The sequence below is a fragment of the Condylura cristata genome, unplaced genomic scaffold (assembly GCF_000260355.1).
Source record: "Condylura cristata isolate star-nosed mole 26May11 unplaced genomic scaffold, ConCri1.0 scaffold00033, whole genome shotgun sequence".
Lineage (NCBI taxonomy): Eukaryota > Metazoa > Chordata > Mammalia > Eulipotyphla > Talpidae > Condylura > Condylura cristata.
Window position 1 is genome coordinate 14,325,931 of NW_004567134.1, and position 14,788 is coordinate 14,340,718.

The 14,788-nt window shown below is 51.8% G+C and overlaps 2 protein-coding genes across 4 annotated transcripts in view; one reads left to right on the forward strand and one right to left on the reverse strand.

Annotated features, from left to right (window-relative positions):
- NR2C2 (nuclear receptor subfamily 2, group C, member 2) overlaps positions 1–10,608 on the forward strand; it is a 64,122-nt gene extending 53,514 nt beyond the window's left edge. For 2 of the 3 annotated variants that reach the window (XM_012732154.1, XM_004692356.2), the window contains exons 12-14: positions 3,036–3,173; positions 4,025–4,130; positions 4,725–10,608. In XM_012732154.1, coding sequence (XP_012587608.1) covers positions 3,036–3,173; positions 4,025–4,130; positions 4,725–4,899 — 419 coding nt within the window. In that variant the 3' untranslated portion in view covers positions 4,900–10,608. The remainder of the gene's footprint in view (positions 1–3,035; positions 3,174–4,024; positions 4,131–4,724) is intronic. The other variant, XR_001146006.1, reaches the window with a different exon arrangement.
- A 1,887-nt stretch (positions 10,609–12,495) lies between these two features.
- The window catches only part of MRPS25 (mitochondrial ribosomal protein S25), a gene marked incomplete at its 5' end in the record, with an annotated part of 5,536 nt that continues 3,243 nt past the window's right edge, over positions 12,496–14,788 (reverse strand). The window contains 2 exons of the mRNA XM_012732155.1: positions 12,496–12,688; positions 12,968–13,055. Coding sequence (XP_012587609.1) covers positions 12,496–12,688; positions 12,968–13,055 — 281 coding nt within the window. The remainder of the gene's footprint in view (positions 12,689–12,967; positions 13,056–14,788) is intronic.

The window sequence follows — 14,788 nt, forward strand, 5'->3', positions numbered from 1 at the left end:
GGTGGGGGGTGCGCGCCGGGTCCCACAGCAGCCACAGGCTGAGGGAATTCAAGTCACAGCATTACCTAGAATGCAGCTAAGAGGGAAAAGTTTTTTTTTTTTTAATGTCCTGGTCCACCTGTGGTAGGTCTCGCGCTCCCTGTTGACTAGACTTTATCAGCTCTGCCGGCAGTTGAGGCATTTATCCTGGCACATTTCTCTAGCTGCTGGAGTTTGTGGCAGATGTCAGGTGCAGCTTGAGCCATGAAGGCCACACTGACCATTGGGTGGATATCTGGTGACTGGATTAAAAAGTGTGTAGGTACAGAAGGTTTCACTCAAGTGGCCATAGAAATCACTGGAGGTCTCGTCAGGTTCTTGAGTGACAGAAGCGGTTTTAGACATGTTGGTTGGCTTTCTAGCCTCTGCCCAAAGATCCATCATGAGACATTGGCACCGGCAGGCTGTGTGCGACTCTTGTCCTCAGTGTAGAAATCTGTTTGGGGCAGTATCAGGCTGCTTGAGCAGCCCACATACCAGGATCTAGGGTGCCGGTCAGCACCTGGTCCTGGAACCACCCCGAGTTCTGTGGGGATGTGCCGGCGTCCTTCTGCGTTGAAGAGGAGGGGCCAGGAGGCATTGGCCAGTCACCCCATGTAGGGCAGTAGTCTGACAGGTGGAATCAGACTGCTATTCTGAATAGGCCAGAGTGGCACGTTCTCAATTCAGAAGTTCAGTCAAGGTAAAATGTTGCTAGTAGAGAACGGGAGCACCCATCTGGACAGTGCTGGGGGCGGCCCTTGGCTGTCTGCAGGAGGCTGTAGGGACAGGGCCTGGCTGAACCATGTCTTTGGGCAGTTGGAGATGCAGGCTTAACACCAGAGAAGATGGAGGGTCAGAGGGCTGATGGGTTTTAGGGTCCGGATGGGGTGGGGCCGCCAGGCTGACAGATCGTAAAGAGGAGGCAGTTCTGCTTTGGGGCGCTGGTTCTGATGAGTGGGTGGGGCTGGTGGCAGCTGAGCGCCGCAGTGTACACATACAGCGGGACCTCACTCTTGCCCTGGCCTGAACCAGTGGGTCAACTGTCACTCAGTAAGAGAAAACAGATCAGGATGGCCTGGGGCGCCTGTCACAGCTTTCCACACCACCCGGGCTGTGGGGATGTCAAGAGTTTCTTCTGGAGGCCACCTGCCTGACACAGGGCCTGACGTTCCTTATGGGTTAAGGCAGCCCTATAATCTTCGGAACCCCTTTTACTCTGAGTCCTCCCCGTGTTTGGTGCCACCACAAAAGGGCAGGGGAACAATCACGTTCTTGTCTGTCCGCGTTCTCAGAACACAAGGTGTCTTGGGTGAAGGCAGCCTGTGCAAATCCTGGCCAGAGCCTTGAGAAAGGTCACCAATGTGCCTCTGACATTGCCAGTCAGAACCAGACCAGGCAGATCTGTAACCACAGTCATGAGACTGTTACACATGCGCGTACACAGGAGCTGTGCATTCCACCCAGCGGGAATCTCCGCGACCCCATGAAGGGGCACGAGAGGCGATCAGTCTCTCCTTCTGTCTGTTGGGAGGGGCCTGATCTAGAATGAGTGCCTCAGGGCTTACCCTCTCCTGGGCCTCTGTCCACCTCTGGGGGGGGGGGCGGTCAAGGTATGAGGGCAGTGACCCAGCTCTTTTGACCTTAGGAAGGAGGACTGAACAAGGTGGTACTCCGCCCCCTTTGCTCGAGGGAGAACCCTGGGCACGGCCCCAACACCAGACCGGGTAGCCAAAGTGGCCAACGCAGTTGGTTTCCCAGTCAGGGAACCAAAGTGTCATGGTGATTTCCCAGAGAAATCGGGGGCACTCAGACTTGGAGAGAGATTTACTTGTCATACTGGTGGGCTCAGCGGAATAGCTTCCAAAAGTCTGAACCCCAAAAGTAGAACGGCAGGGTTTATACACTGTGTGTGCACAAGCGTGTCACCTCGTCTACCTTGGATTTTCCTTACTGTTGGGAAGGGAGTCAAGGTAGCCGTAGCCGCTACTGGGCCAGAGCAGACCCCAGCAACTCTCCACCTCAGCAAGCAGCAAACTTGGAACTTCCTGCTTCTGTGTGACCTTTACCTTCTCGCCTAACGAACATTAGGGAGAAAAGTAGGTCACTGGGGCAACTGAGATTCTGTTGAGGCCCCTGGCTTTGTCCAGGGAAACGGCAGATAGGCCACCACCCTGGGCGTAGCGCCTCACCGCAGGGTGCAGTCACCTCACCCTGCTGCTCTTCGTGAGTGAACAAGTAACTCTCTTCTAGTAAGATCTGTAACAGCCTCTAACACTGGGTGGTCACGCCCAGGCCATGTCAGGAGCAGATGGCCCATGTTGCCCACACGTGCAGCGTGCACTGGGCAGACACCATCTAGGCGCCCACCCGCAACCAGAGGCTGACACCTGCCATCTGCAGTGAGTTGCCCAGTGGTCAGTGCCCGGGGCTGCGAGTTACTTAGTCACAGACCTTTGTTTTTCCTTATTCCTTCGGGATAGTAAACAGAGTTGACTTGAAACCCTTTATCATTTTCACTGACTTTAAGTTCGATTTGTTCGCAAACCTTGGCTTTATTTTTAAGCACATGTAATACCTTCTGTACGATATTGTCATGGTGGTTAAACCCAACAACATAAGCTAAAAAGTGTTTTGACAACAAAAGAGGCAGGCATTTAATGTTCAGGTCAGCAAACATTTAATAAATATCTGTAGACTTAGAAAACCTGACATTTAAGATTCACCTGTCAGTTCACATTAAGAACAGAATGAGAGGAATTACTGATTTGCACCTGTAGCCCCAGGTGTTGCGTAGTGGGGCCAGGAAGGCCACGGAGCCAGAAGGCACAGCAACAGCACGTGGTGCTGCTCTCACTCTCCTTCCACTGGAAGACGAAGCTCTTGACCATCTTGAGAGAACTGATTTTTTCATTAAAATGTGAAATTATTCTCATTTCTTTCCCTCTGTGGCCCATTACAGCAGCTCACTTTCCTCCTCTTGTTACTTTCTGAGTATCTGTGGTGTTGATTTCTAGATAAACTTTCTGGTGACCGGATAAAGCAAGTCATGGAGCACATCTGGAAACTTCAGGAGTTCTGTAACAGTATGGCGAAGCTGGATATAGACGGCTATGAGTATGCATACCTTAAAGCTATAGTTCTCTTTAGCCCCGGTAAGCTATGTGGTGGTGGCTCATGGCAGTTTTCCACCTGTCTCTGGTATTTCCGAACATGAACGTGTCAAGCTGTCAGCGGTAGAGAGCACCTACCCTGATTGTATGTGCCCAAGTGTTCTCCTCATAGGAGTGCTTTGCAGGTTAACAAAAGTACACATGTGCACATGTTCTTGAAATCCTCGCCTGTACTGTCTCCATGCTATAATGCCTGGTAGTTTAATATATTGACCAGACTTTGGCCAGACAAGACTATGGCATATGTAGTATCGATACTCCCCAGGATCCTTTTGCTCTGCCCTTTGTGACCTTTCGCCTGAGGTCAGCAGGCATCATGGGCAGGCTGAGACGCACACGTCCCCCACCATGGCCATAGGGCAGAGGTGGCTGGATTCTCGGGGAATGACCTACTATCCTTGACAACTGAGGTTGGACACAGCTTAACCACTCCCTTCCTCTCCAGCTTTCCACCCACAAATGTGAAAACAGTTCATCAAAATGGAGTAAATGATGTGATTAAATATGTAGAAAGCAATTTCTAATTTCAGTCTTAAAAATCTATGTGTTCTGTAGAGTAACAGGAAACCAAATGTTCAGATCAGCCCCCGCAGGGCTGCTGAGGCTAGTGTGACCATGCAGGAGCCCAGCCCCCTCTTGGGGACCTTCAGAGCGTGGCCAGACACAAAGGAAGAACGAGTGTCCTAGCAATAATGCCCTAACTAGATCAGCTTCAGAGTGCAATCTTTTGTTTCTTGCAAGGTGTCAGACATTTGACTAAAAGTTAAGTTCTGAGGAATCTGTAAGCGAGGCTTCTGAATAGAGGGCAATCTGGGGGCGCTTTCTCTTTTCAGATCATCCAGGCTTGACCAGCACAAGCCAAATTGAAAAATTCCAAGAAAAGGCACAGATGGAGTTGCAGGACTATGTTCAGAAAACGTACTCAGAAGACACCTACCGGTGAGGCTCAGACACTCGGAGGCTTTTGGGGCAGGAAACAACCTGGCTGGATCCGTGGTTGCAAACGTGACCACGTCAGCCTCCCATTGCCAGCAGGGAGGGCGAAGGCCAGCAGGCCGTTTGTTGCTGGTGACTGGATAGACCTCAAGCTTCTCCTCTTATCTTGAGGGGTCAGTCTCCTGACAGGGCGCACAAGGCCCGGTTCTCGTGCAGCCTGCCCTTGTCCAGAGTGGCTGTTCATTGCGCCCACCTGGCCGGCCCCCACGGAAGAGGCTTGCCAACACACACACGTTCTCCTTCCCTCTGATGGAGTGAGTGCACTGTGTGGAGCCTTTATAAGGATACATTAGTTTGTGTTTATGAGGGCCGAGCAGCAGTGTGTGAGCTATTATGAACAATGAAGGGAACACACGTGCTTATGCCTCTTGGAGGCATTTCTCAGGATAAACGCCCATAAGAGGACCTCTTGAGATCAGGAAAGCAGGCAGAGGTAGATCTGTCTTCACCTCCAGCAGTCCACATTGGGCCCCGAGCCTGCGCAGGCCCAGTCCGAAAGGCGAACTCCCTTTTCTCTAACACCCCTCCCTCTTCCAGATTGGCCCGGATTCTTGTCCGCCTGCCCGCCCTCAGGCTGATGAGCTCCAACATAACTGAGGAACTCTTTTTCACCGGTCTCATTGGCAATGTTTCAATAGACAGCATAATCCCCTACATCCTCAAGATGGAGACAGCAGAGTACAACGGTCAGATCACCGGAGCCAGCCTATAGTGCACACAGCCCACCCGCCCGCCCAGGCGCCACAGGACCTCCCGGGACCTCTCAGACACAGAGACTAAATAATGGTGTTTTGGTATGTGCATATACTTCGATACGTTAGCCATTTCCTACCTTGTTTCTCGTTAATCCCAGACAATTGCAACTAAAAGACTAGTAGGATCCTTTCCTGCCGTAAGAAATGTTTTAATGCCTTTTGATGAAGCAGATTTTGGAACAATCTTTTAATTCAATTTGTACTTAGAAATTCTCAAAGGGCAAAAAACAAAAAGTTTTATAATGTCAGAGACTAGTATTAAAGAAAACTAAAAAGAACCTAAGAGAACAGTATGTGTGTATATATAGAAAATGTCCTTGGAATTAATAGCTACTAATTACCAGGGTAATAATAGCACTTTCTAAGCACTTCTTATCAGTGGATGATGTTAGCAACATCTTGCCTGTGGACAGGGCAAATGGAAAAGTATGCATGTCTTTGCCGAAACCTGATGATGTCCATGAAAACGCAATAGGGTAGAGGAGACAATCATTTGTGTTGAAGGAGGCATCATTCCTCATTTTATGCTCACCGTGGTGGTGGTGGTGGTGGCTGAATTTCTGTAAGCAAATGTAAATGTGGCTTATCTGTGTCATGCAGGAAGGGGGGTGTGGTGGCACAGTGGGCGGGGCCCAGACAGAAGTCGCAGCCTTAGCTGCTGTTTGTTGGGCTCTCTGACTTCTGGTTCTGACTGTAACAGGCATCGCTAGGCGCCTCCAAGCCTGTGCTTTCTTTGGGTCACTGGTTCTCAGAGCTGAGTTGCAGCCAGACAGGCATTAACTATCAATTCCTGCAGCGGCTGAGACCATCCCCGATCACCTTCACCACTTGACGGGAAATGAACCTTCTGGCCAAAAAGCGCCAGGCGGGCATTTTGAACTCTGACTTACAGGAACAGAAGGTGGTTGCGTGTTCAGAGAGTGTGCGAGTTCCTTTCTCCGGTTTTCATTGCCAGCGTCACCTTGAGAAGGGCTGTGTCAGCCAGTGATTCGGTCAGACCCAGCTGGGGGTGGGGGACGCACAGGGCCTGTGAAGCTTAGTGGAAAGTTTCTCTGTTGACCTTCAATGTCAGGGTTGTTGTCTCCAGCCTTAGCATCTCGTTGAGTGTTCTGATGGTATTGGAGGGCCATGACTGTTAACAAGGACAGAATACAGTTACGAGGAAGTTTAGTATAGCTAGAGCAGAGCACCCCTAAGTTCCTGTGGGTCTAAATGCACTGCAGGCACCCCGTTTGGGAAGGTGGCACGTCCAGAGCCGGGTCAGGTGCTTGTGCTTGCTTTCTGGCCGCCCAGGCTGACAGGGTGCGAGGTTCCCACTCCTTTGAACTCCGGAAAGGTGGCTGTGCACTTTCCCGCCTAGGGGCACACCCTGGTCTGGCCTGGGCCCACAAGGGGCCTAGGGTAGGTGGCACACCTGCTGTGTGTGGTTGCCAGGCAGCCAGCCGCAGGCTCGTGGCAAAAGAGGATGCTTCCAAGTACACAGTAGTAGCACTTTATGAAAACGAAGTTCCTGTTTGGGTTTAATTATAGTTTATGCTTTAGGCAAATTGTAGAGAATAGGGATGCCTGTTATAAAATGATGGAAAGGATTTAATTTTACCAACTCAAGTTTCTGCGTTTCTGACTTTTGAAGTGATTCACATTTCAAAATTAAGACAAAACTGGCCAAGGCAATGGAGCTTCATGTCTGCTTGTGAAGGATTTAAGCAGAGGGCGTTCTGAAGCGTGTGCGCCTTACACAGTGAGGTGCCCATCTTCCTGCCCTTGCGCTCGTGAGCCTGTTGACCATGGCAGCGTCCCCCAGGAGTGCCCCAGATCCGAGTTCTCAGAGTCGGTGAACAGGCCCACACCAGGCAGCTCCCTCCTTCCCTGGGGCAGGCCCTGGGACTCTGTCCACTGGGCCTTGCCTCCAGTTGCCTTAAAATGTTGGGGCAGCTTAACCAACACCCGCACAGAGGTGCTGACAGCGTTCGGGCGTGCTGGAATAGAGACTGGTTAACTGGCCCTTGCTTGCAGAAGTGCCAGGTCTGGCGAGACAGCCCTGGGCACAGGTGGGTTTAGCTTGGAAAATCGGTCCTGACCCTGTACCACTCCTTGACAGTGACCCACTTTGGGTTTTGAAACACTCCACATTAGTTTTTCAATGGCCTTAATCTGAAGTGACCTTTTTCTTCAAGGATCATGTCCACACAACTGGAATTCATGATGCCCCAATTTACATCTAGCCTTTGACCACACACCCATACCCTCTCTTGTTAAGTTGGTTAAGAAAGTCCAAAACCAAGATAATTTGAAGGGATCCCAACAAAACAGGTGGTTGGTTTTCACAACTCCTGTTTTTGAAACTCGAGACTTGAAGTCAGACCGGGCCTCAGCCTACTGCACCCCGAGTGAAATAAGCCAGGTGCAGGGTCCTTCCCATAGGGCCAGGTCCCAGGCCCCTTCTGCTGGCGGAGTCATCCTCCCTCGGGGAGGCAAGGTGTGCTGCCTGAGGCCTCGGGACAGACGCTTCTCTGGCGCAGGCTCTCCCTCTGGGGTGTCTCGGATGTGGACAGTGACAAAATAGTTACATATATTCATAAACAGGACAGGAAGACTTAGAAAAAGACCAAATTACTCAAATACTTTTCAAGTTATTCCTATTAAGTATTTTTAAGGAAAATAATGTCCTTCTCGTGTGTGTGTGTGTGTGTGTGTTTTGAGGGGTTACATTATTTATTTAACCTCTGCCATGAGGCCTTTTGTAGGGGTTTGTATTTAACTTGAGGTGTGGTCACTTGCTGTTAAGACTTGTCATGTAATTGCCCTTGAGAAGGGACTGTCCTCTATCTAGCTTGTCGCGAGTGTCTGTATTTGGTCTCCGTTCTGAGGTACTGGCTACCAGCCACGCAGCACAGGATGGACGTGTCTACGCAAAGGCTCACTGACGCAGCAGCCATGTACTCGCTAGGGCACAGGGCCGTAGCCATGCTCCAGACATACTGAGCTGTTCTGCTAGTTTTGGGGATCACCATGGCTGGGAGCCAAAAACTAGGACTCTGGCTGGATCTAGTGCTTTTGCTCTAGGAAAGAGAAAAACCACCTTTGGTTTTGGGGGAATCTGCAGCAGCGCTGTCTTGCACCCAGCCCGCCCTCTGCCTGCAGGCACACAGCTCTGGCCTGTGGATCCAAGTTCCAGGCCCTGATCAGATCAGAGGCCAGAAGCTCACTGCCTGCTTCCCAGGGAAGTGGCCTTATGCACAGTGGGGCTGCAAACAGCATTTGTCTCTTCTCTGACCCCAGGTCATGGGAAGGGGCAGCTTCTGATGCTCACTGTGACCCGAAGGGCAGTGCCCTTTAGATCTGGAAAGGACTGTGTGTGGCTCTTTGAAAATGTCTTTATTTTGATGTGACTTTGTAAAGTCAACCCCTGATGCAGACAGTGGGTTTGGGTCTTTTGAACACAGGGTTCTGGGCCAACTCACGTGTGCCTCCTGCCAGAGTGCACTTGGGCTTGTCCAGCCCCGGGCTCCTTCAGCGGCATTGTGTGTGTACAGATTTATAGCGTGTGACTGAATGAATGTACCTGTGTTTGTATCTTCTGCAGATGTACAGTGTACATAGTGTGTTTACGTGTACATAGGTGTATTATTATGTATACAGACATGTAGCCACGCACCCAAACTTTCCTCCCGTTTAGTGTCTGAGAGCTGGGAAGTTAGTGGGTGGGAGCGCGCCTGGCCCTCAGCAGGGAGTTGCGTGCGATCTTAACTCCATTTGCCTCGGGCAAATGGAGCCTGGCTAGGAAGGGCCGTGCAGTCAGAACCTCTGCTGTACCAGGGAAGGTCTGGGCAGAACATCCTGACAGGATGGCACTGCTGTACGTCCCCTGGGTTCACACAGGGCTGGGGCAAGGAAGCTAGAAGGCTGTGGACCCTAGTGCTGGAGACAAGGTGGGCTTTGGGCCCTAAGCGGGAGGGCCTGGGAGGTAGAGCTACAGGCTGCGTGACCACCCAGAGGGCCCAAGTGTGGGGCTGGGCTCTCAGCCAGAGGGCCACTTCCCACCCTGCTCTGGCCAGGTCACAAGGGGCACACAGTGCCCCAGGGCCAGAGTCGGAGTGACGGTTGGTAGAACCAGCAGGCCAGGCCGTCTGTACAAACAAGCACAGGTGGTGAACTTTTATGGCATATAAGCTACAGATCTTCAGTTCTCTAACCATAGCATGTGAATGAAACCCACTGACTTCTTTCTGTAAATTATGATTTAAAATTTTCAGATGAAAATTGCTTTTTAATAGAGATATGTATGCCCTTAAAGCTACAGATGCCAAATTTTCCTTGTCCAGGTCTATTCTGATGAATTTACCCCTTTAATCGGGCTATAAACTGAGACACGGCACTCGGGAGCCAGGGCCCAGCCCAGCAGTAGTTGCTCACGGACCTGGTAAGCAGGGCCTGACTGGGGGGAGGGCGAGAGCCGGCTTGCGAAGGCACCACGGGATAGCTGCACAGCTCACGTTCCAGTCACTTTTGTTCTTGATAAGCTGTTGAAATGCAGGAAGACGCTTCATTGAGACCATAGTACTCAGTGCCTTGTGTGAGACGTGGGGCGTATGGCCGCCAGCTTCCCCCAAAGCTCCTGGCTCACCGGCTGTGTCCGTGACCGCCCAACCTCCCCATGGCCCTGCCTGCCGGCCAGCACACTACACAAAGGTAGTCTGGCCAGTTCTAACGCCAGTGGAAGCTTGACAGTCTCAAAACGGATCTTTAAAATACAGTTTCTTTCTGGGGCTAGATATCTTAATAGCAACGTAAGAACAATTAAACTGTGAGCTTGAAGACACTTACCTTGAGGGTAGGGGATGTCTGAGATTTCTAATGCCCAGCTGGAGTTTCAGTCAAGCCAGTAATCTGGCCCCTCACTCGATACAAACATGGAAAAAATGCTGGCGCAGACGCTCACCCACATTCATCAATTGACCGACTGTGATAAAGCTTAATATTGGAGTAACATTTGGAAATAGCGATAGACTTTACATTAAGAAATGGCTTTTCTTTAGAAGAATAGAATCAATTATTTTAACAACCAGCGCGTTCACGGACTCAGATGCTGCTGCCATGTACAGCTCCAGTGCTGGACTATTTTTCTACGGCCTCTCCGTTCTCCCGGTTACCTTGTAAACCAGTGTTCAACTAGTTTTATAACTGAAGATGCACATTTTTCATAGTACAAACCATAGTTTTTACCTCTAGTTGGGACCTCTCTGTTGAAATGTAGCTGCATTATCAGCCCTTTTAAACGATGTCTGTTAAAGGAAACTCGGGTGTTTGATTTTCTTGGGACCGTTTCTGTAAACCTTTGCCCTTCACAATAGAGAAAATATTGTTTATGCCATTATATTTTAATTCCAGGTTTAAAACCTGTCAAAAGCTGTAGCTTAAAATCAGCTTTGTTTATGTGATGGCATTTAAAAAAATAGCATGTTCTTTTTAAACTGAATTTTATATCTAATCAGTGTCTTCAGTCTTGAAGAAGAATCTGCATTGTTGTGTTTGTATATAGAGTATTGCAGTGCATGAATTAGCTTTATGCATTTTATTAAATGCTGTTTCATGTGGCATTATTGTTGTGGCTTAATACTACTACCTACATGAGGTTTCTACTATTAAAAGTGAATTAAAGACGAGTGTGCATGCTGCTGCTCATTTCCCCTCACCAGTGACAGCAGTGCAGCCCGCCTGCACCGACCCAGCAGGGAGCCTTTGCCAGGGCCTGTCAGTACCTTTAGTGGAAAGCCGGCAGATCCACGTCCACCTAGCAGGGCCGCTCCTCGGTGGACACGTCCTGGAGTCACGGGAACGATTCCAGAGAACGGGGCTAGAGTTTCCTTCTAAAACTGCCACCTCACACTCGGAGCTGAGCACGAGGGCAGACCCGTCCCGTGAGGATGTCTGCGCCCCGAGGTAAGGTGTCAGAGGTCAGAAAGCACACCAACACGTCCCCTGACCACTCCTCTACAGGCGAGCGTGTCAAGGTCCGGTCAGCCCATTGACAACTGGACAGACCTAAGTGCACTGCCCCGTGGCCTTCAGAACAAAGTTGCGACTATCTGGCAAACATTGCTTGTGTGAATCAGCATTGATCATAAAAATCCACTTAGCGATTTTCTCCCTTTTCTGTCAACCATGAGCCCACCTTTGATCACTGCTAAACCAAAAAGGCAGAGACAACCACTTAAAGAGACTGTCTCCTAGTGGCCTTTATGTCCCTGAGGGTCCCTGGCTGCCTGTCCATTGGCAGTGCCATACCACCAGTCACTGGGCTTCTCTCTCCAAAGGGATCGCTACTTAGATTCGGGGCAGTCCTGGTGAGCCACAGAGGTGTGGGGGACATGGACAGCAGGGAGCCAGAATACTCCTGCGAGGCTGTCTCCAGGCTGTGGAAGCAGATGGAGCCCCGCCTGCTCCTGAACCTGGGCAGGGACACTAGAGAGATGTTGACAGAGGAGAATGGATGAGACCTTGCTACCCAGCCTCCAAGAGGTGCCAGGGTGTTGAATTCCAGCTGAACACAACCCTAACTTACCTCATCCAAGGACACCTGCTCACTGCACATTACCTGCAGAAACACATCATAAGTTAAACACCTTATTTCTCCAGCATTCACATAAAACACCTCCTAGCTCTAGCTCACCTCAGTCTACCTGAGGCAGGGCTGTCTGTCTTGCCACCTCAGAGTACTTTGGGCCTCATCAGCAGAGCAAATCTGCTCACCTGTCCTAAACCCTCAAAAGCCTCCCATAGAAGTCTCCCTCTCTGGCCACTGCTGCTGCTTCACATGTGACCCTAGAAGTAGGGTGTCCCCGGAGCACTGAAACCAGGATGACTAAAGTGACAGCGGGCCAGTGTCCTGTGAGAGCTACTGTGGCAGTGCTGCACATGGTCCCTCAAACTTCCATGAGGAAAGGGAGGAACAAGGCCAACTGTGATGCTGCCAGCGTCGGCCCTCAAGGGAGCCCAGAAATCTCCCACCCGTCCGTGCCTTCTCTCCGCCAGTCTGAGAGGAAGCAGGCCCACCGGCTCCTGTGTGGACACAGCGTGGCCAGGGCCCCGGCAGGGCGGTTGGCTTTCGCTTCGAAGGTGAGCACTACGCAAAGGCTTACCTTGGGGTTTGGAGAAATATCCAAAGAGCTTGATCAGGAGGGACGTCCTCAATGCCAGCAGGACGGCTCAGCGGACCCGACCACGGCAGCTCTCAACTGCTCCAGAGTGGGGTCTGGAAGAAGATGCAAAGCCAGTGGAGCCCAGGGGAGGCCCACCAGCTGTGGCCTCCACCTTCCCCAGCCCATGTCCCACACAGGCTGCCTCCTTGTGCCTGTTAGAAGGGACACACACCACGTGACCAGGTAATTAAAAAGCATTTTATTTTATTGGATGGAGCAACAACATTCAGTGAGCAGAATTCCCTCCTCAGCGCCCTTCCCATCCTTTACACGGGTAGGTGAACGGGCCCTTCGCACGGTGACCATTTTCCAAGCGAGCCTGTGAGCAGGGCGGCAGGCCCCCTGCGGGACTTAGTCCTGGGCACTGGCCTTCAGTGAGGCTTGGTACTTCCCTGTCATCTCCTTGGGTAACGGCAGCCGTCCCGGGCAGGGCACCTGCCCCTCCACCTCGCACATGCACTCCCGCAGGCAGTACTTTCGGGGGCCAAAGTTGCCTGGGTGAGACAGTCGCTTTTTCTCCAGCTCCTCTCTGTGGAGGGTCTCCCTGCCAGAGAGCACAGAGGCGGTCAGGTGTGGCCGGACTTCGGCCCCCAGCCCAGGCTGCCCTGCTGGCCTTCAGGGAAGGAGGGGGTGTGAGCCCCCAGGCCGCCTCTGCGGTCGTACAGAGTGGTGCCAGGCGAGCTGCCCAAGGAGGCAAATGGCTGCGTGGGCAGGGGCGGGGCAGGCAGCGAGGAGAGGCTCGCAGGCACGTGCGGTCACGGCCTCTGCAACACCCCTCCCCGCATGCCCTGTCCTCTCCCACTTGGTCAGCCCAACAACTCACTCATTCTTCCCCAGGATTTTCCTGATGTGCTCCACGATCTCCTTATTGCTCTTGGTCTCCACGTCCACCAGGACCTGCTCCCCCGTATCTGGAAAAGGAAGGAGAGGGGAGAGGGAGCTGAGCGCTTGGTGCACGGCTCAGCCCCACACACCCTGGCGGGAGCCACGTGGCGCTGGTCCTCCGGCAACCCTGCCCTTCCACTCTCCGCCCCTCGCTGTCGGCAGACACGTCGGGCAGGCACAGAGTGGGCCAGCTGTCATGGATCAGAAGATTCACTGTTGCTAAGACGGCAGTTCTCATCTGACAGGCGGGTTTCCCGCAGTCTCTGGCAAAATCCCAGCAAGCGTTTTTGTGGAAACTGACAAAGTGAACCTAAAATTCGTGCAAGTGAGCCAAAAGACCAAGACAGCTTTAAAAAAGGGAAGCGCCTGAGGCTCAGAGGCGTAAACACCTATAAACCTTTCGGAGGGCACAGGCTCTTCAAAACCTGGCCTACGCAGATTTCTAGGTGCAAACCATGAGGAAACGCGGTAAAGCTGAGCTTTGCCGACCATCAAAACTCGCATGCTGTTAATCTCCCCAGGAGCGAGAACGCCCCACGCTCAGCCCTGGCAAGGCGTTGCAGCACCCGCACAATGCCACGGAAACAGGTTCTGCCCCACCCCTGCCACCTCAGCACCCTGGGTGTTGATTGAGGACCCCTAGTTTTTGTAATTTTACTTTCTGAATAACCAACTGCTATGAAGATGTCCATTATTTCTTTTTATCACCCAGACCTGTTTTACTACAAATAATCTGGCAACAGCTGCATCTCATCTTCCCTCCCGGCCAGACAGCACCCAGGGTGGGTGGGCACAGCCCGCCGCCGCCACTCTGAGCACTGCCACACGTTACTGCTGGCGGCTCCAGACACGTAAGGCAAAGGAACGACAAGAAAGGCGGCGGGAATAAGCACAAGGCAGCCGGTATCACCGGTCCCTGGAAACGCAGACGAGAGCGACGAGCTGCCAGGCGGCTGCCAGGCGGCTGAGGGTTTCACGCAGTGACAGCAAGTCTGGGGAGGGCGCAAGCAACCCCAGCAGACTACATTGGGGGGAGTGTAAAGTGTAACAGTTACTTTGGCCAGTGAGTGAAGAAGGGAAAAGCAAAGGAAAAGACTGAAAAGGGAGTAAAACATCTTGCCTTGCGGCTGATGTGATTATACGGAGAAAATCCCAAGGAAAAACTAGGAACGTGTGACTTTCTGACGGCGGCATGACGGCGGCAACAATGAATCAGTACACGACAATCAACTGCGCTTCTAGAACGAGTGCTGTTACTCAGACAACTGGGAAATAAGCTTTCAAAATACCATTTACAACAGTCACAGAACATACTACTATTAAAATGTCCATTCTCTTCAAAATGATCTACAGTGTGATAGCCCCAGTCAAAATCCCAGCAACCTTTTTTCTAGAAACTGACCAGCTGATTTTAAAGTTACATGGAAAAATGCTTGGGGCTGTCTCGCCACTGCCCCACTACCCCCGAGTCCGACCCCTGGCAGGGAGCGACCCACAGGGCGCAGCAGACCTCCTGGCTCCCTGCTTCCCTCAGCCGTGCATTTCAGTCCACTCCCCGCAGTCCTTGGCAAGTCCTCTCACCCCCTGCACCTCTGGCCTGTACCCCAGTTCTTATATGCATAAAAATAAGTATCATTTAAAAATAGACAAGACTGGGGCCCTCCCTGGTGGCGCAGCGGGTTAAAGCACTGCACTACAAAGCTTAAGCCACTTCCTCATGAGTTCGATTCCCGCCTGCCCCTGAGGAGTCCACATGGCG